The sequence below is a fragment of the Electrona antarctica genome (genome assembly GCF_951216825.1).
Source record: "Electrona antarctica genome assembly, chromosome: 8".
NCBI classification, from domain to species: Eukaryota; Metazoa; Chordata; class Actinopteri; order Myctophiformes; family Myctophidae; genus Electrona; species Electrona antarctica.
In genome coordinates, this window is record NC_136789.1 from 56,883,567 (window position 1) to 56,908,300 (window position 24,734).

General features: G+C 47.1%; 1 protein-coding gene across 1 annotated transcript in view; it reads right to left on the reverse strand.

Annotated features, from left to right (window-relative positions):
* LOC306928864 (rho GTPase-activating protein 7-like) overlaps nucleotides 1-23,217 on the reverse strand; it is a gene marked incomplete at its 5' end in the record, with an annotated part of 31,586 nt that extends 8,369 nt beyond the window's left edge. Inside the window, 13 exons of the mRNA XM_079509138.1 lie at nucleotides 34-276; nucleotides 2,612-2,726; nucleotides 7,763-8,012; nucleotides 11,361-11,559; nucleotides 13,177-13,336; nucleotides 14,880-15,035; nucleotides 16,014-16,297; nucleotides 17,388-17,710; nucleotides 18,817-18,982; nucleotides 20,440-20,728; nucleotides 21,326-21,667; nucleotides 22,765-22,946; nucleotides 23,191-23,217. Of these exons, the coding sequence (XP_079365264.1) occupies nucleotides 34-276; nucleotides 2,612-2,726; nucleotides 7,763-8,012; nucleotides 11,361-11,559; nucleotides 13,177-13,336; nucleotides 14,880-15,035; nucleotides 16,014-16,297; nucleotides 17,388-17,710; nucleotides 18,817-18,982; nucleotides 20,440-20,728; nucleotides 21,326-21,667; nucleotides 22,765-22,946; nucleotides 23,191-23,217 (2,736 nt within the window). The remainder of the gene's footprint in view (nucleotides 1-33; nucleotides 277-2,611; nucleotides 2,727-7,762; nucleotides 8,013-11,360; nucleotides 11,560-13,176; nucleotides 13,337-14,879; nucleotides 15,036-16,013; nucleotides 16,298-17,387; nucleotides 17,711-18,816; nucleotides 18,983-20,439; nucleotides 20,729-21,325; nucleotides 21,668-22,764; nucleotides 22,947-23,190) is intronic.
* Nucleotides 23,218-24,734: the final 1,517 nt, after the last annotated feature.

The window sequence follows — 24,734 nt, forward strand, 5'->3', positions numbered from 1 at the left end:
CGCATGCACACGCACTCGCGCACACACACACACCTGTTTAGAAGACAGCTCGACATGGTTGCCCGCAGCGGCGTGTGTCGTCTCCCAGCCCCTGTTCTTCTCTGCCGCCTCCTTCAGGAGGAGCTGGGTATTGCGCTCGAGCCGGCACCTCCTCTCCTTCATCGCCTGCTCCTCCTCCTCCGCCACCTCCATGCCACCATCGCCTCCTTCCCCGAGGAGGAGGAGTGACTCCTCGCTGGGGACGAGGGCGCTCTGACCTCCCCAGAACTCTGGAACCTGCAACCATAACATCATCCAACTAATCCATTGAATCCATTGCTCAAACATAATAGTCAGCCAACAGGCTTCTTTTGTTGTGGGAAATTTGGTATATAGTCTTTCTTTGGCCTAAAATATTGTCTATAATACATACATTCATGTATCCACTTGCTGACCGGATGTCAGTATTGAGCATTTTTTATAGGGGTTTCTTGTGAACATCCTGATCCTATAAGGCAAAAAATGTCAAAAATGCCAAACTTTCCTTATGCTTTTAAGGCCGGCTTTAGACTACAGTCACATAAAGTCAGTTCCGATTCAAATCCGATTTTTTTCTCAAATCCGATCTTTTGGCCCAGTCATTCACACTACCGTTTGCAAGTGACTAGATCCGATCTGTGCATTCAGACTGATTTTAACAACTCACCGCAAAGCCGCCCTGCATCGACATATCTGCTTTGGTTTCCGTGGTAACCAACAACAATCTAACAAAAACATTAGGAGCGCACACGGTAGGGAGGTGCTCGTAGTCCCGATGCCAAAAATATTTTGTATTATACAATACATTGAGAAACAAGTACTGCCGTAGCAGACAACATGCAGCACTCCAGGTTAAAACAAAATCCTTCTAGGTTCAAGGCTCAAGATATAAGTTGAGGTGAAGAAAATCCCAGCACTCATTGTATGTCCTTTGCATGATTTTATTTACCTGACGAGAGTCATTATACAATACATTAAAAAGTATTTTTGGCATCGGGACTATGAGCTCTCCTTTCTATTTTAACCAACAACTATCTGACATTGCAGATAGGACCGCGTGTAGCCGTTCTCCTCATATATCCTCATAAACGGCCATGTTTCTGTACATTTAGAGAAGTTTAGAATATTGTACGGAGTCCGAGTAACGGAGGCATCCTCCAGTGTCTCCTCCCCGAGGAGCGTCATTTCATCCTACCCGGTTTGCATTTAACCGCACCCCCCCTTCGGAATTCCAATAACTTCTTCATATCGCGTCAAAGAAGAACTGTGTTCCAAAAATAAACAAATGACCACAGCGGTTTGACTCAAATGGATATAAAGAATCAACTGACAGAGCAGAAAACTCTAATGTTACTGCCACCGAATTATTAACATTTTCGCTAGAAAGAGACTGTATCAAATATGAGTGACTGACTGAACGATACAGAGACACCTCCCCGACATATCGTTTTGACAGTTTATTTATTTTTGGACCACAATGCTTATATGAGACGATTTAAAATTTAACTTTTTCGACCCTGGACCAAGGGATGAGCGAGTGACGTCAGGACTTTGGTACAGATGTCATCGTCTGTCCGCTCCGCTGTAGTGCTTACATAATGAAGTGACATTATTCCTATAAAACAAACGTGTGTTGCAATATTGTTTTCCTCTCTTTTCTGTCCTCTAGCTTGTTTTCTTTTGCTCTCGTTTGGTTGTTTTTCTCTCTCGTTTGTTTACTTAAATAAAAATACTCGCGCTCTGTAATGACGTCATGTTAGTAGCGCTCGGGTCGCGCTACTAATCGCTTGATATGTGACTCAGGTCACTTCATGTGGTCGTTGCATTCAGATCGGATTTAAATCGGATTTGAAATCACCTCTGGATGTGACTCAAGTCACATTTGAAAAAATCGGATTCCATGTGACCTGTCTGCATTTAGACTTATTTAAGCAAATCGGATTTCTATCTTGAAGTGACACAGATCTGATTCAGTCTACATTCAGGCTAGATGTGGCTGCCAGTGTAAAACAGGCCTAAGTAGCATGCATGTGACATGTCAAACTAGGGGGTTTTCATGATTTCCCACCCCACAAGCCCAGCTGCTGGACTATAATCGCATTTGAATACAGTATTGAATTAAGAAGCAAAAGAGATAGCCCATTTTGTTTTTTTAATCACATTTTTGTAAAATAATCATTTAAAAAATATATAGCCTATAGTGAATAGTGATTATAGAGATTATCTGCAAGTTCACAACGTGTCGTGCACATTGTGAGCCTGAAGACCTATTATGATTTAAATTAAATGCAATCTTTTGAGAGCTTTCACCTACTGCATAATGACATGCCCAAATTAGGAACACAAAGTTGAAAAAAGTGCTTAAAAATCGGGAGCTATCGCATGCATATTGGCCAATTCCGATGTCAACAAAAAAGTTCAATAATAACGAAAATATTACTATATTCACCTAATAATGTTTCTTTATTTAAAAAAAAAAATCATGTGGGGGGCCCCCCTGGGGTCCCGACCCACAGCTTGAGAAGCCCTGTGCTAGCAACACAAAGACGTTTGAATATATGAAAGCGTCTATATTGACGTGTGGAATGTTTACCTGGAAGAGTGTGGTTGCCTGGGCAACCATGTGCGCCAGGCCCTGAGTGGCTGCCAGGGTCTCGCTCAGGTCTCTCTGGTCCGGACGACCCAGGCTGTACTTCCTGTGGCTCGACCTATCAGACAGAGGCAGGAAGGAAGTCAGAATCACAAGCACTAAGTGAGACATCACTTTCTCCTAAATTTGGCTCTCGATCTCTCTCTCTCTGTTCTGTTTTTGTCACACAGAGTACAGATGACAGGAAACACGTGACAAAGGTCATAACCCAGAATGCAATAGAAGAGGCTGAGCTGCGAAGCGTGAGTCATTATTTCCGCGACACAGCAGCATCCTACATGAACGGATGTATTTGGGCGTGACCTGGATCCCCTGTTCTGTCACCTTTTGTGTTCTCCCCCCCCCGTATTTTTCTTTTAGATTTGGGAGTGAAACATTAATGGAGCTGACTCCTCGTCATCTCTGAGCTGGTTCCCGAAGGGCGGGCGGACGGGTCAGTGGCTGCATGGTTGGATGATGTGAGCATTTTGTTGAGTCATAAAAGAGGAGGATTTGTGCCATGGTCGCCTTCAGTTCTCGGCTAGGACTCATATGTCCAGCTTTTGGTGCGTGTGCACAAACGTTGTGCTTCACAAACACAGACATCATCATAGTGTCTGATGATAGATGTACGATGATAAGAGCGCCCCTCACATCAGGCGGGTGTTATTTATTTTATTTCAAAACCTTTTCAAAAGAAAATATCTCAAAACAGGAAAAAATGTAAATAATAATCGTTCTATCAATTTCCCCAAAAATTGTGAAAATAGCCGACCGGCAAGCACACAGCGAGCTTCAGGTGGACGTGACTATACAACACTATACAGTATCACACAATAGCAACAATTCCCGCTATGTTAGCTATCTTTGAAAGTGAAAGTGGTTAAGTGTTTCTATACAGGATTTATATTGAACCAATGAAAAGTATTTTTAAAAAAAAGCTTGTGACTAAATAACATGGGATCAAATGGAACACACGTTATTATTATTTTTTTATTCTTTCTTCCATTTCCTGAAAAGTAATGGCTTTGGACATATACAAGGTGTGTACCCCGAAAGCAAAGAATGCGTGCAAACATTTTGGACAGAACAATAATAACGCAGCTGTACATATACGGTATGGTACGTTCTAGGATCTGCAGGTTTCTGTGAAATGGAGCGGATCGGACTCTGAGCTGATTCACAGAAAGCTTCAGCAGGAAACGGAGGAGAGGAGAGGTGTGAATTCTATCAACTACCTGTCAAACTGAAGGATGAAGATGAGAGAGAGAGAGAGTGAGAGGATGAAATGAGATGAGAGAGAGAGAGAGTAGCAATGTCCAGAGTAGCAAACAGGTGATGGAGAGGAAGAAAGTGAAAGAGAGGAGAAACTGAATGAGAGGAGGTCAGATGGAAAGAACAGGAGGAAATGACTGCGTGCATCAGTACTGCACGCACGCACGCACGCACGCACGCGTGCACACACACACACACCCCGTTAGGTCTGTTTTCCGTCTCAATATTTCGAGGAGGGGGGGGTTGTCATTACTATCTCCCGTGAAAAGTTGGGTCCCCCCACCCCACCCGCCTCGCCTACCCCCCCCCCCCCTCCCACCCCCCACCTTTTATTTTATTTGTTTCCTCTCGCGATGCAAGAAAGCTGAAGGCAGCGCCGAAATATGGCTGCAGCTGTGTAGTTCTAGTTGTTGTCTCTATCCCCCGTTACTGCAATGAGTGCCACTGAAACAAATTCCAATCAACTCTGTTAACATGGCAATAAAGTATTGAATCCTTGAATCCTGAAAATAGACACAATGACATTCCGTGGTACAAAACCCCCTATCAGCGAGGCAGTTTGTTTAATGGTGAAGGCACTGCCTCCGTAATAGAATGCAGTTACTATATCGTCGCACCCCTATAGGAGGCAGCCATACCCACTTTCATCCACCTAGCTGCATGTGTGTGAAATGCTTCACTGGATGGTCTTGTTGTATTTAAGACATTCGCTGGAGAATATATAATTGCTGTAGTTTTTTTTTACTTGCGCAAGCAAGAGCACGCAAGTACTGTGGTCGGCTGCGTATGTATGTATGTCTGTCTGTCTGTCTGTCTGTGGGCAGCAGGCTACTTGCGCGCTCTGCTTGCGCACAAGTAGGCCATTTATGGCCTACTTGTGCGCATGGTGCAAGTTGCCACTTGCCAGATAGAGTGCATTTCTAGTTTATATTGTTTCCGAACCCGTTGTTATTGTTATTTCCTACTTTAAAACTAATTAATATTTAAAACATTTAAAAATAATGTCACACAAGGGATGGCGATGGCCTAGAGGTTAAGGCGCATAGTTCTGTTGCAGTCTGACGAGTCGCACGTTCCTTTCCCCATCCTGACGGACCTTTGCTGAATGTCACTCCCTGACTATTTCCTCTGTTTTCTGTCACTGTACTACAGTATAAGGGCAGGAAGTCGCCCCAAAATCATACAAATGAAATGTCACACTTTTAGTTTTACAAGAATTTAATCTAAATCCCGCAAGGTAACGTGTTGTGAGCTTAGTTCGGATCACTAGTTCAGGTCACAGGGAAAGTGACCTACATTTGGCTCTCGATCTATCTATCTATATCTCTCTCTCTCTCTCTCTCTCTCTCTCTCTCTCTCTCTCTCTCTCTCTCTCACTCTTTAGTCTCTCTGTCTCTCTCTCTCTCTCACTCTTTAGTCTCTCTGTCTCTCTCTCTCTCTCACTCTTTAGTCTCTCTCTCTCTCTCTCTCTTTAGTCTCTCTCTCTCTCTCTCTCTCTCTCTCTCTCTCTCTCTCTCACTCTTTAGTATCTCTCTCTCTCTCTCTCTCTCTCTTTCTCTCGCTCTCGCTCTCGCTCTCTCTCTCACTCTTTAGTCTCTCTCTCTCTTTCTCTCTCTCTCTCTCTCTCTCTCTCAACTACTGTATGAACTGTTTATCAGATGAGAGACTGAACCTAGTTATGTAACACATCACACTTGTGTGTGTGTGTGTGTGTGTGTGTGTGTGTGTGTGTGTGTGTGTGTGTGTGTGTGTGTGTGTGTGTGTGTGTGTGTGTGTGTGTGTGTGTGTGTGTGTGTGAACTACGCTGACAGCATGACATTACAGGGAGGGACGCCCCCTCCCCCCCCCCCCCCCCTCCAATAAACTCGTTTCCTGTCCAAATGAGCGTGCGTGCGTACTTGTGAGCACAAAGTGACTATACATGTTGACTCAGTAAAACAGCCCTCCCCCTCTCCACAAGGAGGAGCAGTGCACCAAAGCATTATGGGAATTGTAGTCCAGGAAGGAAGTGACACCAGTGTCCATGACATCGCAGACACTTTGACATACTAAAATATCTAAAAACACATATTACCCACATAAAAGCCAGCAGGAAAGTGTTTATTGTCTAATAATATCTGGTTGCTAAAGGGGTGAAGTGGCCCTTTAATTATGTGTAGACCTACTTAGTTACCGGTACTTTACACCATTGCTAAACAGGAACGCTAATGAGACGCCGCGGCGTGCGTCTTAATTTACCTGGGCTGTGCCAGAGCCTTAGATTAAGACAGAGTTACGACATTGAGGGGGCAGAGCAGCACTCGAGCGCTGTTCATCCATGCAGCCCTGGAGAGCGACAAGCTAGAGTTTGAAATAAATAGTTTTCAACGAAGGCGGGACCTGGGCGGCGCAAATACCAGCAATTTTAGGCATGTGTACAGTGACAACTAAAGTCTCTGTATTGTGTATGCTGTACTATTACTTAAAAAAATGATCTAAAATAAAGGGATTTAAGATCATTAAAGCTGGGCTGTGCCAACTTCCGGTCATTGGACATTGTCACTCTTCGCAATGCAGCTCTTCGCCAACAGAAGTGTAGAAGAGCCGCCATAATTGGACTGGCCCCGTGATGTTGTCGTAACTCTGTCTTTACTCTATGGCTCTGGGGCTGCGCATGGTGGTGGTCTCTGCTGCTGAGAATGTCTTTACTCTATGGCTCTGGGGCTGCGCATGGTGGTGGTCTCTGCTGCTGAGCATGTCTTTACTCTATGGCTCTGGGGCTGCGCATGGTGGTGGTCTCTGCTGCTGAGCATGTCTTTACTCTATAGCTCTGGGGCTGCGCATGGTGGTGGTCTCTGCTGCTGAGCATGTCTTTACTCTATGGCTCTGGGGCTGCGCATGGTGGTGGTCTCTGCTGCTGAGCATGTCTTTACTCTATGGCTCTGGGGCTGCGCATGGTGGTGGTCTCTGCTGCTGAGCATGTCTTTACTCTATAGCTCTGGGGCTGCGCATGGTGGTGGTCTCTGCTGCTGAGCATGTCTTTACTCTATGGCTCTGGGGCTGCGCATGGTGGTGGTCTCTGCTGCTGAGCATGTCTTTACTCTATGGCTCTATAGGGCTGCGCATGGTGGTGGTCTCTGCTGCTGAGCATGTCTTTACTCTATAGCTCTGGGGCTGCGCATGGTGGTGGTCTCTGCTGCTGAGCATGTCGTTACTCTATAGCTCTATAGGGCTGTGCATGGTGGTGGTCTCTGCTGCTGAGCATGTCTTTACTCTATAGCTCTGGGGCTGCGCATGGTGGTGGTCTCTGCTGCTGAGCATGTCTTTACTCTATAGCTCTGGGGCTGCGCATGGTGGTGGTCTCTGCTGCTGAGCATGTCTTTACTCTATGGCTCTATAGGGCTGTGCATGGTGGTGGTCTCTGCTGCTGAGCATGTCTTTACTCTATGGCTCTGGGGCTGCGCATGGTGGTGGTCTCTGCTGCTGAGCATGCTGAGTTGCAGGCACGTGCAGAGAGTGTTAGAGAGGCAGGGGCTGAAATCCCATAAGAGGGCACTTTTGGCCCAAAACGGCAGATCTACAAGCCCACAACGTGTCGCGCTGCGACTCGTTGAGAGCTTGTAGATCAGCTCTTTTCGGGGCGCAAACCCCCTGCACTCTTTACTGGAGATGCGGTGTATATACGGCATGGATTTGGAAACAAATTAGTTCCTGAATGCTGCCTTCCCGTATGGCATGGAAAGGAGGGAGGGGGGGGTATAAATGCTGCATTCGTGGTCTGGAGAGGGCAGTTGTTTTACAGACGGGTATAGGCTAAAAGGGCAGGGGCCGAAGCGCCCTTTGATATCTAAGTCTCTTTACCTGGGCTGCGCGTGGTGCTGGTGGTGGTGGTGGGGGGGGTGGTGGGGGTCTCGGCTGCTGAGCATGCCGAGGTGGAACAGCGAGGGCGCCAGGCACACGGCCAGGTTGGTGGGGGTCATCTGGTTGTGCTGCACGCAGGCCGCCACGTCGGCCAGGAAGAGCAGCAGCGTTCGCAGGGCCTCGCGGCGCTCGTCCGGGAGCAGCAGGATGGCCGCCTGGCACGCCGCCAGCTGCTGGTCTTTGGGGAAGTCTGCGCAGATCGGAGCGGAAAAGAAATGAAGGCCTGGTCTTGACAACGTCCATACTGGGACCTCAGTATCTATACGCTGCTGTATGCTTTAGCTCCGAGATGAGCTTCCGTACCGTGATATTCCCTGCATGGGTCGAAGTGGGGTCGAGCCGTCCACAAATGGTGGATTAACCCATTTTGACCTGTGATCAGATTCTACAAATGTCTTCTACATCCTGACAGTTTTCTGAAAAAGCTATGTTTCCATGTCAGTCGTTCGATTTTTCAAAAATAGCAGACCTACAAGCTTGTAGCGCGCCACTCGGTGGCGCGCTATGACCTTGTAGATCTGCTATTTTTTTCAATAGCTAAAGCATAACATAATGCTAACACCAAAAGGGGTTCCCGCCCCAAAATGGGTTAAACCCTTTTCGCAGTATTGTTTCCAAAAAAGTAGTGATGGGGAGATTAATCAGCAAACGCATCGGTATCGGACGATACATGTTTTTCACACAACAGCAATATTTACCTTCAGTATCAATACTGTAAGTGCTATTCCCTCATATTTCTTCTTCTTTTAAAAATCTACTGCAGCATCTGTTTGGCGAACTGCGGTAGATTGATAGAACAATACTAGACTGCAGATTAATTCCGTTCATTCGGTGTGTATGTACGCCCGGAGCCCCGGAGTGGCCATTGAGAGAGAGGGACAGAGAGAGAGAGAGAGGGGGAAAAGCTATAACTCGAGAGCTCAAGTTAGAAACCTGAGTGGAATAGTAACAGAGTGGCGACACGCTTTGATCTCGCCGCAATGGGCTATAGTTCCAAACATTGGAACTATCCCATTGAGATAGAATGAGCACTTCCGCATTCCATTGTTACAATGGGAGTCAACGCTAGTGTTGTCAGCTCACTATTCCACTCGGTTAGAAACTTGAGCACTCAAGTTAGTTAACTCAACTAACTAGAGCGCTTGAGTTAGTAACTTGAGCGTTTCTAACTTAAGCTCTCAAGTTTCTAACTTGAGCTCTCTCTCTCTCTCTCTCTCTCTCTCTGGCTAACTTGGGCGCTCGAGTTAGCTAAGTTCAATGTTTTGAAACGATGATTTAAAACAAAAAATAGGAAACGAAAAAGAATTAACGGGACCCAGTGTGTGGGAAACAGTGCTGTAGTGTAGACTTGCTTTTTTTTTTTGTCTCCCTCTACCTCAACGAGTGTATAATTGTATTCAGCTGGTGTATCATATTATAGCACGTGCAGGGTGAAAACACTGCAGGCCTTCAAAGGCCAGGCTGCTACATCATTAATGTCTGTAACGTGTGCTGTCTGCTCTTCTCCTCCACATGACATGGATTTGTCTTCAATGTTTCTGAAAGCAAACGGCTGCAAATGTTCAACCGGGAGCTCACCGAGTTCTACTTTCTTTTAGTTTGGGTCCCGGCGGTGGAGCAGTGCTGATGGAAGAGGCACTCAACATGTTGTTACGTGAGTACAAGCATTAATAGTGCAATATACTCTGTTTACAAGTGAAAAGGCTGGTATTCAAGATTTATTTGAGGAAAAGTATTAAAAAAAAGTGTTGGCATCAAAGTATACTTAAAGTACCAAAAGTAAAAGCTCATTATGCAGAATGTCCCATTTCAGAAGTTTTAAAATGTTTAAAGATCATTGATATATTTATGGCTGAAGAATAGAAAAATCGGCTTATTTATGGTACTAGAGCGGTGCCCGTTGGAGCCTCTACAGCGCTGCCCGTTGGGCACTGGCCTACTTGGAATGATGCAAGTTGGAAATTGATGCCCCACCCAGATATTATGTCTGTGTCCCTTTTTATGCCCATATATGGAGTTCTTTATCAGGCATGCCCAAACATGGAGTCTATGCAGACGTTAGAATGATGTCAGAACAGGCCTGCTCCATAACTGGACCCTGGGCAGGGGGCGATGTCCAGAGCCCGGGCAGAGGCCTTTTTTGGGGCGGTTCTGGACAACCGTGGGGGGAGGCATACTTTGGTTAGACATAGCATTGGTTAGACATAGCATTGGTCCGACTGGATTAAGGATGGTGAGGGGTGCGTTAAAATGACCGGATTAAGGTTGGTGCGGGGTGCGTAGGGGGGCCAGTAATCACTTGAGTGGCAGCCGCGTGACGTAACGTGCCTTCCACACTTCCGGCGTACTTCCTCTCCCCAGTGTAAATTCTTCCACCCCTCCTTCAACACACATCGCTCCAACGAACCGCAGTGGCCAATGAGTCATCTATTTTTGAGTGGTGTAAACCACTCCTACAACTGGCTTTTGTGTGCATAAAAAAATGACCATGGTTGCTATGTTCAAAATAATTTCTGACGTAATTAAATCACACCCGGGTGAACTGGATGACCGTAGCAACCGTGGTCATTTTCTCTGCACAAAAAAAGCCAGTTGTGAAATCACATCCAGGTGTGATTTTATTACGTCAGATCAGAGCTGATCAGGGTATATAATACCTTACTGATCAGAGCTGATCAGGCTATATAATACCTTGCTGAACTCAATAGCCTAGATCTAGGAAAGTGGTCACTCAGTTCACCCGGGTGTGATTTCATTACGTCAGACCACAGCTGATCATGCTATATAAAACCTTACACCACTCAGTTCACACGGGTGTGATTTTTTTAAATATCTATATGCTTCAAACGCCACTGAGCTACTTCCATTGAGTAGCTGTTCTATATAGTTTCTCTATATAGAACTCTATGGCTTACACCAGTGGTTCCCAAAGTGGGGCCCGGGGACCCCTAGGGGTACTTGAGAGAGTTCCAGGGGGTCCCCATGCTAAATGATAATTAGGAACCAAATGGTCCCTTATGGGTCTGTAACTCCGAGAGTGTACAAATGCACGTATACATTTGTACACTCTCAGAGTTAAATTAACTTTGATTTTACAATATACAGTACATCCTCCCAGAGATAGAAATGCCATTAAATTATGGACCGTAGCCTAATTCAGGTCAAACCAGGGGGGTCCTTGAAATTAAACTGGTTGAGAATCACATGCTAGTGCCGTAAAAACCTTCTCTTATGGGGGGTCCCTGGCATATCTTTTCAAATGGGGGGGTCCGCGGGCTAATGAGTATCATTTCGGGGGTCCTTTTTTTTTTTGCGGCTTACGCCTTTTATTGGTTTTTGAAGGGACAGACAGTAGGCTGACAGGAAACGGGAGAGAGATGGGGGAAGACATGCAGTAAATGCCGTGTCGGGCTCGGGAGTCGAACCCGCGGCACACTGCGACTGGATTACCAGTCGGGTGCCCAGACGGTTACGCCACCGCCTGGGCCCATTTCGGGGGTCCTTGACGTGAAAACTTATGTGGGAACCACTGGCTTACACTGGTATATGTGCAGGAAGGACTCCCGCAGCCGGCTGGAGAACAGAGGCTCAGGCAGGTCCCTGAAGTACTGCTTCACCATGTCGGCCACGTCGAACGCCGACTGGCCCTCCAAGCGCACGCCCTCCGGGTCCGTCTCCACCGCCTCCCTCAGGTACTGGATACGAGACTTCACCCCCGATTTACGGAAGAGACCCACCTGGGCGAGAGAGAGAGAGACGTAAGCAATCACCGCCATGATCGTTTCCATGTTGTACTAATAGCCGATCTAATGTAAAAAGAACCACCGCTCATCCGCTGAAAAAACTTAAGTGAGGTGCTGGAGCCACAAAGGGAACATGAGAAAAATAAAGGGAAGCTCTGCGCACTCAGATCTGCGCACAATCAATGTATTTAATTAGCAAGCTTTCGGTCTACTGACCTTCTTCAATGCACTAATAGCCGATCTAAAAGCTTGTAGATATTTCCACTTATGTATCAGCTTGCATTCCATTCCACATTGTACCTTAGAGGGGCTCAGGTGCGGTGGTGGGGAGAGAGGCTTAGTGTCCCATTGGCTGTATAGGGCGAGTCTCCCATTGGCTTAGAGGCCAGCCAATCATGAAAATCTCACCACTTATACATGGCTACTAGACCACATGACTAGACGAGAAAGTCTGATCATTGACCAGCTCTGCAAGCTGATAAAAAACTAAGTTATGACGACTAAAACTATGACTAGTAAATATTAGCCTGGTAAACCCCTCCTCCCCCTTGAAATATTTTCATCCCCGCTGGCAGAAAATGTTGTCTAGCAAGGGGGAGGCTAATAAAAACTAGACAGAAATGTTTATTTTTATCCCACAATTTTTTAACTCGTTTTTCACCCAGTGTCAATTATCTAATGTAATCCTGGGCGCTACACTTCCTCTGCCAACCTGGGGAGGGCAGCGGACTGACCTCATACCTCCTTCAATGCATGAGGAGTCCAAGCTGCTTCTTTTCACCTGACAGGGGAGAGTTTCCCAGGCCGGACATAGCACGTTATTCCGACCAGTTCTTTTCCCCTCCATCAGGCGCCCCGGCTGGCCAGGGGGAGGTATACAGTTTAGAGACCAGGATTACTGCATGTTTTTTGTGAGGGTACCTATACCCTAGGAGACACTAGGAGAACATGCAAACTCCACACAAAGGGGCCCTTTCGCCAACCCCCGCCTCGGGTATGGGCACTGATGACGCGGAGGAGAGAGCACGCCCCCAGCACCCACGGCGTCCCCAGCGGGAATCGAACCCAGGACCTTCTAGCTGTGAGGCGACAGCACTAACAAATGTGCCACCGTGCCCCCCAGACAGAAATGTTAAGGGAGGGACGAGAGTATAGAAGAGATCCAGTAGAATTAAGTTTTATGTTTGGTTGTGTGCAGCTGTCACCAATCTACAAGCTCACACTTGTGAGCTTCAAGCTTGTACATCGGCTATTTTCAGCACACAGTATAAATCAGGCATGTCAACACAATCACAGCCCGCGAATGGAATTTATTCAAAAAATAATAATAAAAAAAAAATGCTGTCAAATCTACACTGAGAGGAACCTATATGTATTGATTACTGTCAGACAGAACCCTCCTCTATCCATATTTGAACGTTTTGTATTTTTTGGTAAATTTGATCACACATAATTGACGATTATGCTCGTTATTTGTCATACTGTATATGCGCAAGCTTGTTTACAAAGCCTATAATAAAGGCAACCAGAAAAGCATGTTCTGGCTAGGGTTAACCCATGTTCTAATGTTGAATGCCATACAGTATAAATACAGTTGCATGGTTTGTGTACCTGGTCCAGACAGTGGTTTCGGAGGTAGAGCAGCGCTCTGAGGATGCTGGGAGGGAGAGGGTCTCCTGTCCTCTGAGCGCTGAGCAGCAGGGGGACCCCAAACACCCGGCGACCTTTCACCTCCGACCCCTTGACCTTCCTCGGAGACTTGGGCACCGTCCTGAGAGAGAGAGAGAGAGAGAGAGAGAGTATCCATATGTTTTATTGACTAATTGCCACAATGCTACAGTAACAGTATCTCAGTGGTGGACACGGCAGTAACAAAGCACATTTTCGGTACAATTAAATACAAAATATTACTATACCGTATGTATACTTTACTTGAGTATTTGCATTTTTTGGATATACTTTTTGTCTTCCACAAAGTATTGTGAAAGTCGTATATAGGCGCGACTTTTGACTCAACCGCGTTCCAAGGACGGTAAAGAAAAAAAGTGGTCTACTGTACATTAGGAATGAACCTGCAGGCCCAGGCGGTGGCGTAACCGTCTGGGCACCCGACTGGTAATCCAGTCGCAGTGTGCCGCGGGTTCGACTCCCGAGCCCGACACGGCCTTTACTGCATGTCTTCCCCCATCTCTCTCCCGTTTCCTGTCAGCCTACTGTCTGTCCCTTCAAAAACCAATAAAAGGCGTAAGCCGCAAAAAAAAAAAATAAAAAAAAAAAAAAAAGGAATGAACCTGCAATCACCTGAGCCCTTTCTTTCCAAACGTAGTGAAAATGGTAGATCTACAAGCTCTATAGTGCACATTATACGATTGGCCGTACGAAGTATAGTGACGATATGCAGATCTATAGACACTTTGCAATCAGAGTCAGCCTCTGTCTGTCTGTCTGTCTGTCTGTCTGTCTGTCTGTCTGTCTGTCTGTCTGTCTGTCTGTCTGTCTGTCTGTCTGTCTGCCTGCCTGCCTGCCTGCCTGCCTGCCTGCCTGCCTGCCTGCCTGCCTTGCCTGTCTGATTACGGGGCGTCAGTGGCTCATGGGGTAGGGTTGCCGGGCAGCGCTGAACTCTTTCAACAGAAGACCCATTATTGCAGTTGTTGTGTTTCTCGACACGGATACATAATAGATGAACTGTACTTCTAACAGACAATTTCACCCTGTTGCACCTTCTCCCTGCATGCTACGCGGACACGCACGCACGCACACACGCACGTTGGGATCACAGTCAGTGGCGCAGTGTTCTAGATCTGTTTTGGGGGGGCATACTATAATTATTCCCTCCCACCCGCATGGCACATGACACATACATAGTACAACGTGCCTATAAGTCAGAACATTGTTACATAGGCCTACAGTATGGTTGACATATACTTGTCAGAACATTGTTACATACAGTAGGCTATAGTTGACATATACTTGTCAGACGGTGGCAGACCTGAATCATGTGTAAAAGGAAACAACGCCTCCTCCAAATTGAGCGGCTTCCTATAATAGCCGATACTGAGCAGAATACCTTGCTAACTGCTTGGCCCTCCTGTTGGAGAGGCCGGACATTTTGTAAGCGCCTCGCAACTCGGAATGGGACGATATGAAAATTATGTCACAGTATAAAAACATGCTTAAACTTGTATGATCCACTTGAACGCCCAGCAAAGCCCGAAAATTGCCGACCAACACCTTGTTGATCCCTACTCACGCACGCACGCACGCACGCGCACGCACACACACACACACACACACACACACACACAGGGTCTCACCAGTTCCAGCCCTGCTTGCTGCAGGGGGAGTACTTGTCCATGAGCGACGTGAGTTTGAGCAGAGACAGTTTCTGGAGGAGGTGCATTTGGGAGACGGACAGGCCCTCTATCCCGGGACCATGGGAGACACCACGCTCACTGCAGGGGAGACTCGGCCTGTGGCAGGACAAGGACACATGCGGTTAACACAGCTAAGGGGAGACTCGGCCTGTGGCAGGACAAGGACACATGCGGTTAACACAGCTAAGGGGAGACTCGGCCTGTGGCAGGACAAGGACACATGCGGTTAACACAGCTAAGGGGAGACTCGGCCTGTGGCAGGACAAGGACACATGCGGTTAACACAGCTAAGGGGAGACTCGGCCTGTGGCAGGACAAGGACACATGCGGTTAACACAGGGGAGACTCGGCCTGTGGCAGGACAAGGACACATGCGGTTAACACAGCTAAGGGGAGACTCGGCCTGTGGCAGGACAAGGACACATGCGGTTAACACAGGGGAGACTCGGCCTGTGGCAGGACAAGGACACATGCGGTTAACACAGCTAAGGGGAGACTCGGCCTGTGGCAGGACAAGGACACATGCGGTCACAAGTAAAAGTCTGGTAATCAAAATGTGCTTGAGTATAAAATGATTGGTAGAAAAATGTACTTAAAAGTACCAAAAGTAGAAACTTTTTGTATAGAACGGAATTGAAAATTGAAAATGTACTTGAGTAAAAGTACAAAAGTATCGGCTTCAAATGTACTCATTGTGCAGAATGTGCCATTCAAGTTCAAAATGTGTTGCGACGCATTGTGAGCTTGTAGATCGGCTATTTTCAAATGGTCGAAATGTATAGGGTTGAAGTGGTTAATGTATGTTTTCTAATCAAAACCTCCAAAGTAACTAGTAACTAAAGTTTTCAAATAATTGTAGTGGAGTAAAAGTACAAATTTTGCCTCTGAGATGTGGTGGAGTAGAAGTAAAAGTACTGGAAATTGGAAATACTCAAGTAAAGTACAAATACCTCAAAATTGTACTTAAGTACAGTACCTAAGTAAAAGTACTTAGTTACTTTCCACCACTGCACAGATCTGATTCAGGCTATAGATGTGGCTGCCAGTGTAAATGGGTCCTTAGTGGTTTCTCACCTCCTCTCGGGCGGCAGGGGGGGTGACGGGGCGGTCCCCTCCTCCTCCTCCTCCTCCTCTACCTCGGGACGCTGGACCTCCAGGTGGATGTGGGACGGGGCAGAGGAGCGCTGCTGGGCGGGGGAGGCCCTGGAGGAGGGGGAGGAGGAGGAGGAGGAAGAGGGGGAGGAGGGGGATTCGTCGGAAAGGTCCCGGGACCAGGAGGCCACCAGGAGGCTGATCCTCTCCATGACACTGTCCAGGGCGGAGAACAGGTCACCGTCGTCCAGAAGACCAGCGCCCACCTGATGGGACAGAGAGGCTGTGTTACACTTATACATCATCTCTGAACCGCACTGTTTATACATCATCTCTGAACCGCACTGTTTATACATCATCTCTGAACCGCACTGTTTATACATCATCTCTGAACCACACTGTTTCTTATACATCATCTCTGAACCGCACTGTTTCGCAAACACTGGGTGAATATGCTGTTTTTTATTTCCTACATTTCTTCTTCTTTTTTTAATCTAGAAGGATTTACCTTTTTGTGTATTACAAAAGAATACAAACATTTTTCAAAATAACAACACAACAGCATGCCGCAATGCGTTGTGAGCTTGTAGATCTGATATTTTCACAATTTTGTCTAAACAACTTGGGGGTGAGGTGGAGTGAAGAGGTGAGTGCTAGGGGGTGAGGTGGAGTGAAGAGGTGAGTGCTAGGGGGTGAGGTGGAGTGAAGAGGTGAGTGCTAGGGGGTGAGGTGGAGTCTGAAGAGGTGAGTGCTAGGGGGGTGAGGTGGAGTCTGAAGAGGTGAGTGCTAGGGGGTGAGGTGGAGTGAAGAGGTGAGTGCTAGGGGGTGAGGTGGAGTGAAGAGGTGAGTGCTAGGGGGGTGAGGTGGAGTCTGAAGAGGTGAGTGCTAGGGGGGTGAGGTGGAGTCTGAAGAGGTGAGTGCTAGGGGGTGAGGTGGAGTGAAGAGATGAGTGCTAGGGGGTGAGGTGGAGTGAAGAGGTGAGTGCTAGGGGGTGAGGTGGAGTGAAGAGGTGAGTGCTAGGGGGTGAGGTGGAGTCTGAAGAGGTGAGTGCTAGGGGGTGAGGTGGAGTCTGAAGAGATGAGTGCTAGGGGGTGAGGTGGAGTCTGAAGAGGTGAGTGCTAGTGGGTGAGGTGGAGTCTGAAGAGGTGAGTGCTAGGGGGTGAGGTGGAGTCTGAAGAGGTGAGTGCTAGGGGGTGAGGTGGAGTCTGAAGAGGTGAGTGCTAGGGGGTGAGGTGGAGTACTTTTGACTCCAGTACATTTCTAGGAAGGGGAAAAAGGTGACTTGTCTGCCTGGTTAAACAAAAGTTTAAAAAGCAAAAAGTATAAAGAAATAAAGCAAACCAAAAAGTGCCTCACCCTGTGCTCTCCTCCTGGCTCCTCCCCATCTCCTCCTGGCTCCTCCCCATCACCTGGCGCCACAAACGGGCAACTTGGGCGCTGGTCGTCCGGCACGTTGTCGTAGATGCTGGCACGGTGGTCCGCCTCTCCTTCTGCTGCGACCCCAGCCCCGCCCACATCGCCATCGTCATCATCATCATCGTCCCCGGCTGCGTCAGCGTAGGGGGGCTGCTGCTGGCGGGCGTCGCCACCGCCTCGGCCGCGGTAACCGTGGAAGCTGCCCGTCCGCCAGTTGACGGAGGAGGAGGAGTGGTCGATGCCGGGCAGTGTTCGGCTCGTTACTAAGACATGACAATATATTATATAACATGCATGATTACTTATGCGATGCTCTTTTCAAAAGTGATATTAGTTTACTTAACACCATTTTTGCTATAGGACGTGTATATACGTCTTTTATATCGAAACCATGTTGTGCTAAGGACATGTGCATGCATGCGCACTGCCGTTCACTTCCTTGTTTGCGGCTCCAAAAGAATGGCTCGTAACTCCTAATCTAGGGCAGGGGTTCTCAACCCATGGGTCGCGACCCCTCGGGGGGTCGCCAAATTATTTTGGGGGGTCCCCAAAATATTTTCCAAAAAAAAAATATATATATTTTCACGATTTTTCAAAAATAGCAGACCTACAAGTTCATAGCGCGCCACTCGGTGGCGCGCTATGAGCTTGTAGATCTGCTTTTTTTCAATAGCTAAATTATAACAATGCTTAAAACATCAAAAGGGGTTCCCGCCCAAAATGGTTTAAGGTTATAGCAGTCAATTTATATTGGGGGTCGGGAGGGGGCGGGGCGGGGGTCCCGAGACATTGCCAAAGCATTTCCGGGGGTCCCCGGCCAAAAACGTTGAGAACCCCTGATCTAGGGAGCTCTCCATGGTTTCCGCCAGAAGGACAATGTTCTGTCTTCAGTTCTGACTTCAACATGCCTCTCGTTTGGAATATTAACGCTTCTAGAGAGACTTTAGCGTGACCAGCGCGAGGTAAGAATGGACGATTATGAAAGTACATACGTTTCGAAACATTAACAAAAAAACTAAAGTAAATGTTGTATTACTTTTCTGTTACTTTGGTTAAATGTGTATCAATTGTAACAATCAATTGTAACAAAATTGAATTCATTATTTTTTGGGGGAGAAAAAGTAACTATCATTATTACTCAAAACACTAGTAATTAGTAATATTACTATTTGTGATTTTCAAATGTAGTCCTACACCTACCGTTGGGGACCAACAGGTGTAGCAAACCAATTAATTAGTTATACACCAATCAGACCGTTCAGACAAATTGAAACACCTGTGTTGGTCCCCAACATGGCAGCTGTATACATTTGAAACTTGAATAACCTTTACTGAGAAAAAAAATAGTATTACTTTTCCCGCTACTCACCAACGCCAGGGTGCAGCGGGGGGAGGGGGAGGGGCGTCTGGCGGGAGAGGGAGGCGGGGAACGTCCCCGGTTTGTGTCCCCGCGGTACGTGGAACAGCAGTCTGTCATGGCCGCCGCCGCTGTTGTTGTTGTTTTTGTTGTTGTTGCTGACCTGGGGTCTGTGGTCCTGCAGTGGGAGGTGAATCAAACAGAGGTGTACAAAGTATGTAAGTAAAAGTGCTGCAATGTAGAAACACTCTGTGACAACAGTAAAAGTACAAAAGTACAGAGGTATTGTCTTCAAAATGTACTTTTAAAGTACCAATTGTAAAATTATACTGCAGAAGGTCCAATTTCATCTTTTGAAAATAGCAGATCTACAAGCTCACAATGCATCCCATCGCGACACATTGTGAGGTTGTAGATCGACTATTTTCAAATGGGCAAAATGTCAGTAGCCTATATAGACGTTTTCTAATAATAATCACAACATGTCGCACTGCGACGCGTTGTGAGCTTGTAAATCGGCTATTTTCAGCATGCAACCAAGTGTAAAATCACAATCAGCCATTACGACACCATCAAGGCCCGCCAACATTACATGTCAGTCGACTAAATCAACTGTAGATTTAGTCGGCTAAACTCTTATGACTAAAACTAAATCAAAATGTGCTGTGAAAATCAGCACTATCTCAGGGGTACTACACACCCGTTTGGACGGCCTGGTGGTCCGTGGACCCCACATTGCGAACCAGATAGAGGTTTATAAGTTAGCTAATTATGAGTTTAATAGCCTATACTCTCATTGTTTTCCTTGTGCGTGTGTTTTTCACACTTTTGTGGCAAGTAATTATAAGACGCCTTGAATAAATAAGCCAACAAGGTCAATTTTCACTGGTAAACAAAGTTCCCCGGCTAAATATTTGGAGAGCAAAGTAATGTGTTGAGCTCACTGGAAAGCATGCCAATAAAGCTGTTGTGTGTATGTAAACAAGCCTGCCATGTTATGCATGCGTTTTAATTACAGACAGTGGTGGACAAAGTATATATACTCAAGTATACTCAAGTAAAGTATTCAAAAATACACATTATGACGTAGCCTATATTTATTTGTTTTGTTTTGTTTTGTTTGTTTGTTTATTTATTTTGTATTCTTTTAAATATCGTTGCATCGATGTATTGAAATTCAGAACGTAAAAAAGAAATTGGGGAAAAAGAAAGAAAGTTCAGAACATTTCAATAACGAGAGAATAGCAGATTTACAAAGTTGCAATGTGTCACGGCCTGACAAGTTGTGAGCTATTTTCACTATTCTTTTTTTAATATATATTTTTTAATGGAGCTTAAGTTGTTCATTGATAACATATATTTAAGTCTGGGTCCCTTCTAATAAATATATTTATATTAGAAATGTAGTGTTAAGACGCTATCTTAGAGCGTCAACGACCATCAGCTGGTCACAGTCGCAGGCACGCACCTCCCCTCTGCAAAAGCCCTTGAATATGATGGACTATGATTAACGATTAGGATTACTGTGATTATGGTATAGGCGCACATTTCATATCTCACACACACCCCTCCCCGAAAACTATTGTCTCTCTCACAGGAGCATTGTATAGTTGTCATGAAAGCATGCACTTATACCGCCAGCGTGTGCCTGCAGTGAAGCGCCAGTCCCTTGTCCTCCTCCGGGCCGTTCGGGGCGGTGCCGACGGCGGAGCGTTTGCCCGACCTCCGCACCCGGGTGACGGGGCTGGGCGTGCTGACGGCGCTGCTGCTCGCCGATGGACTGGTGCTGCTGGCGTTGCTGCTGCTGCTGTCGGCAGCGTGCGGAGAGGAGGTGGAGGTGGAGGTGGAGGTGGAGGTGGAGGTGGAGGTGGAGGTGGAGGTGGAGGACGCGGACGCCTGGCTGTCCGGTCGCCCCTGTAGGACCCTGGAGGCACAGCATATCAATTATCAATTCAATTATTTCAATATCAATTGAAACCGTGGCTAAAAAAGCCGCAGCCTTGTGATCACGTATGACTGTCAGTCCACAATAGAGTTGGCTCTAGCAATAGTTTTAATCTTTTGACATGCGGTAAAGGCCGTTGAGATCAGGTGTCGAACCCGCGGCACACTGCTGCCATGACTAGATTACCACGCAGCCAAGGTGCCTGGACCGCTGAGCCATGGCCGTGAGGGGGGCCATTATAATCATACGTCATCATACATCAATCAATTCCGTGCTCAGCCAATGGAATCATCACAAATGTCATTCCAGCCAAATTGCTTTTGACTTTTCTAAGAAATTCGATAAATTTGAGGAAAAAAAAATGTTTAAGAAGTGCAAAAAAGCAGATCTACAAAGCTCACAACGCAGTGCGAAGCGGTGCATTGTGAGCTTTGTAGATCTGCTTTTTTGCATGCATGCATGCATGCATGCATGCATGCATGCGCGGTCCCGGGCAAATATCTAACTTCTCTTATGGGTTACGGCCGGGTTATTAAAAGGTTTTGGGAACCAGTGCTTTGACAGTCTCCTTCTGACCTCCTCAGTCTCTCGTCCGTCTCCTCCACGCGGCTCTCCTCCGGCAGCACCGGTCCGCTTATCACCAGCCTGGTGGTCCCTGCACCGAGCCCAGCTCGGCCCGCGCCGGGGGGACCCCTGCCCGGGTAGAGCGCGCCGGACGTGCCCCTGAGTCTCAGCCTCTCCATCCTCCTCAGCAGGCCGGGGCCTTTCCTCCTGACGGGGGGCTTAACGTCTGGGAAGCAGCGCTCGGCCTCGGAGCTCTGGCTGGAGGAGCCCGGCGGGGAGGGGGGCTCCTCGCCCAGGGACGGGGCCTCGTTGCCGGGGGAACTACTGGAGAGCTCCTGGTCGTCCGTGCTGTCGCTGGAATGGAGAGCAGACAGAATGCAACAAACACAGGTCATGGAATCTCTCTTGGATTGTTTTGCGTGTCCGACAGGCATTAGTCCCGACACCCTATATAGTGTATACCCAAAACCCAAACCCTAATCCTATGACCTCACGGGAAGCCACGGGTTAGTTTTAACCTGCCGCACATGTCGGGAGCCACGGGTTAGTTTTAACCTGCCGCACATGTCGGGAGCCACAGGTTAGATTTAACCTGCCGCGCATGTCGGGAGCCACGGGTTAGTTTTGACCTGCCACGGGTTAGTTTTAACCTGCCACAGGTTAGTTTTAACCTGCCGTGCATGTCGGGAGCCACAGGTTAGATTTAACCTGCCGCGCATGTCGGGAGCCACAGGTTAGATTTAACCTGCCGCGCATGTCGGGAGCCACGGGTTAGTTTTGACCTGCCACGGGTTAGTTTTAACCTGCCACAGGTTAGTTTTAACCTGCCGTGCATGTCGGGAGCCACAGGTTAGATTTAACCTGCCGCGCATGTCGGGAGCCACGGGTTAGTTTTGACCTGCCACGGGTTAGTTTTAACCTGCCACAGGTTAGTTTTAACCTGCCGTGCATGTCGGGAGCCACGGGTTAGTTTTGACCTGCCACGGGTTAGTTTTAACCTGCCACATGTTAGTTTTAACCTGCCACGCATGTCAGGAGCCACGGGTTAGTTTTGACCTGCCACGGGTTCGTTTTATCCTGCCATGCATTTCGGGAGCGACGGTGTTGTCGGACTAATAGTATGTCAGTATGTCTAACCAACGTATGCACCCCGTTCTCTCCTCCCCCCCATGTAAAGCGTTGTTGGGTACTTAAAACCCATTTTGGGCGGGAACCCCTTTTGGTGTTAGCATTATGTTACGCTTTAGCTATTGAAAAATAGCAGATCTACAAGCTCATAGCTACGAGCTTGTAGGTCTGCTATTTTTCAAAAATCGAAGAACGACTGACATAGAAACATAGCTTTTTCAGAAAACTGTCAGGATGTAGAAGACATTTTTAGAATCTGATCTCAGGTCAAAATGGGTTAAACTCAATACAGAGGAGCACATAACATGGAAAAATAAAATCACCCAAAGGTGCTGCTGCTGGTGTTGGGGCCCCTGTGCGTCTGCCGGGGGCCCCTCTGCAGGGTCCGGTGGCCCTCACTGTCCGTGCTGCTGGTGCTGTGCAGCGAGCAGGCGTCACATGACGAGGGGACGGAGTCCGCGGGGGGGAAGTCCAGGCAGGAGGGAGTGGCGTTATCTCCCTCCGACTGTAGGGGGCGTCGGAGGGCATCGATTGGATCGTTGATTTACCGATTGAGAGATAACGAGTCAAGGTCAATTTGAGCAATGTTAGCGGCATGTCACAGCATCACTTCTGATGTTAATTACAAATGTTACTTATAATCAGTGGTTTTCACAACAATGGACAATATGCCACATCGTCACATATCGTCACACACTATAATGGCATGCCCCGAAAAAGGTTTGTAAATGGTTAAAATATATTGTTGCTGTCAGGAGGGAACCACCTAACTTCATTTTCGAGGTTTTAGATTTTTCATTAAATATAGTATATAATATTCATTCATTAATTCATTATTCATTTTGACACGGAATCAAAGGTTTTGCATGGTCATGATCCAACAGGCTTGGTTTCGGGCGTAAAATAATTTATATGATTTTTTCATTTATTTTGTAATCTCTTGTGCACACAAACTATTTATATTTTAAGTTAACTACATAACATGTTGTAGTTGTATGCATTGCACTAATAATGTGTGGTTGTCACAACATCCTAAGTCCTAGACAGCTACTTATTTTGTAAGTATAGCCTACATTTGGAAAACATATTGTAATATTTGGACATAATGCAATATTAAACTGTAGCCTGTGTGTGCGTGCGTGCGTGCCTCCGTGCGTGCGCTTGCGTATATACCTCCAGGCGTGTCCAGTGGCGCGTGCGTGTGTCATAGCGCCACCTAGGGCTGATGCAGCACGCCTCTTCATCCACATGCTCCTGTACCTGCAGAAGAAGAGGAGGCTGAGGGTTGTTTCCCCAAGACAAAGAAAGAAGAAATACATCTCCGCTTTTCCTCCCGTATCTGTATAGCCTTTTGAGGAGGTTGGAGCATGCATGGTTGGAGCCTGTTAGTTCCAATGTAAGAGTGAGCGTGAACACAATGATTCTTTAGCCCGACAAATTCACAGAGGCTTGCCTGGGTGCGGCCATTACTGAGGTGTACCATTAAGCGCAGCAGCACTGATTAGCTACACCTGGCCTACGGAGCACCTGCTCCATGGATTACACCTGAGTAATGGCCGCGCCCAGGGCACCCCTCTGTGAATTCGTCTATACCGACCTACCCCTTTTTTTTCTTTCCTAAACTGTATATTATGATGATTTCCTTTTTTCCCCCCCGTTTTTTCAGAGAAGTGTATATTTGTATACGTCGTCAAATGTTCTGATGAATTGAAAATGGAGGACCCTGACGTAAACAAGTCTTACAAGGCTTTCACATCGCAGCGATGCGTATCCGAGTATACGCTTCAATCCGTCCTGAAGACTGTACAGTTGGGTGCCACCGATATTGTCCCTTATCATTTGACCCATTTAGGCCTGACCTCAAAATTTAAAAAAAATCCTTATAAATCCTCCAGTTTTCTGAAATAAATATTTTCACGATTTTTCAAAAAAAGCAGACCTACAAGCTCGTAGCGCGCCACTCGGTGGCACGCTATGAGCTTGTAGATCTGCTATTTTTCAATAGCTAAATTATAACATAATGTTTAAAACACCAAAAGGGGTTCCCGCCCAAAATGGGTTAACTGTCCTTTTGCGCAGATCACGCAAACCTCAGCAAAAATAAAAGGACAATATCGATGGCCTCCAACTGTACCTCCATGCGGTCCCGGGAACGGTTGGGGTGATCCGCTCCCCGGGAACGGTACGCAGCACTCACACTGACCACAACACCTGCCAAGTGGTCCCGAGTGCACATCCGGGACCATAGCCATAGAAGTTTGAATCTGCCCTTTAACATTCACCGCCACCAGGG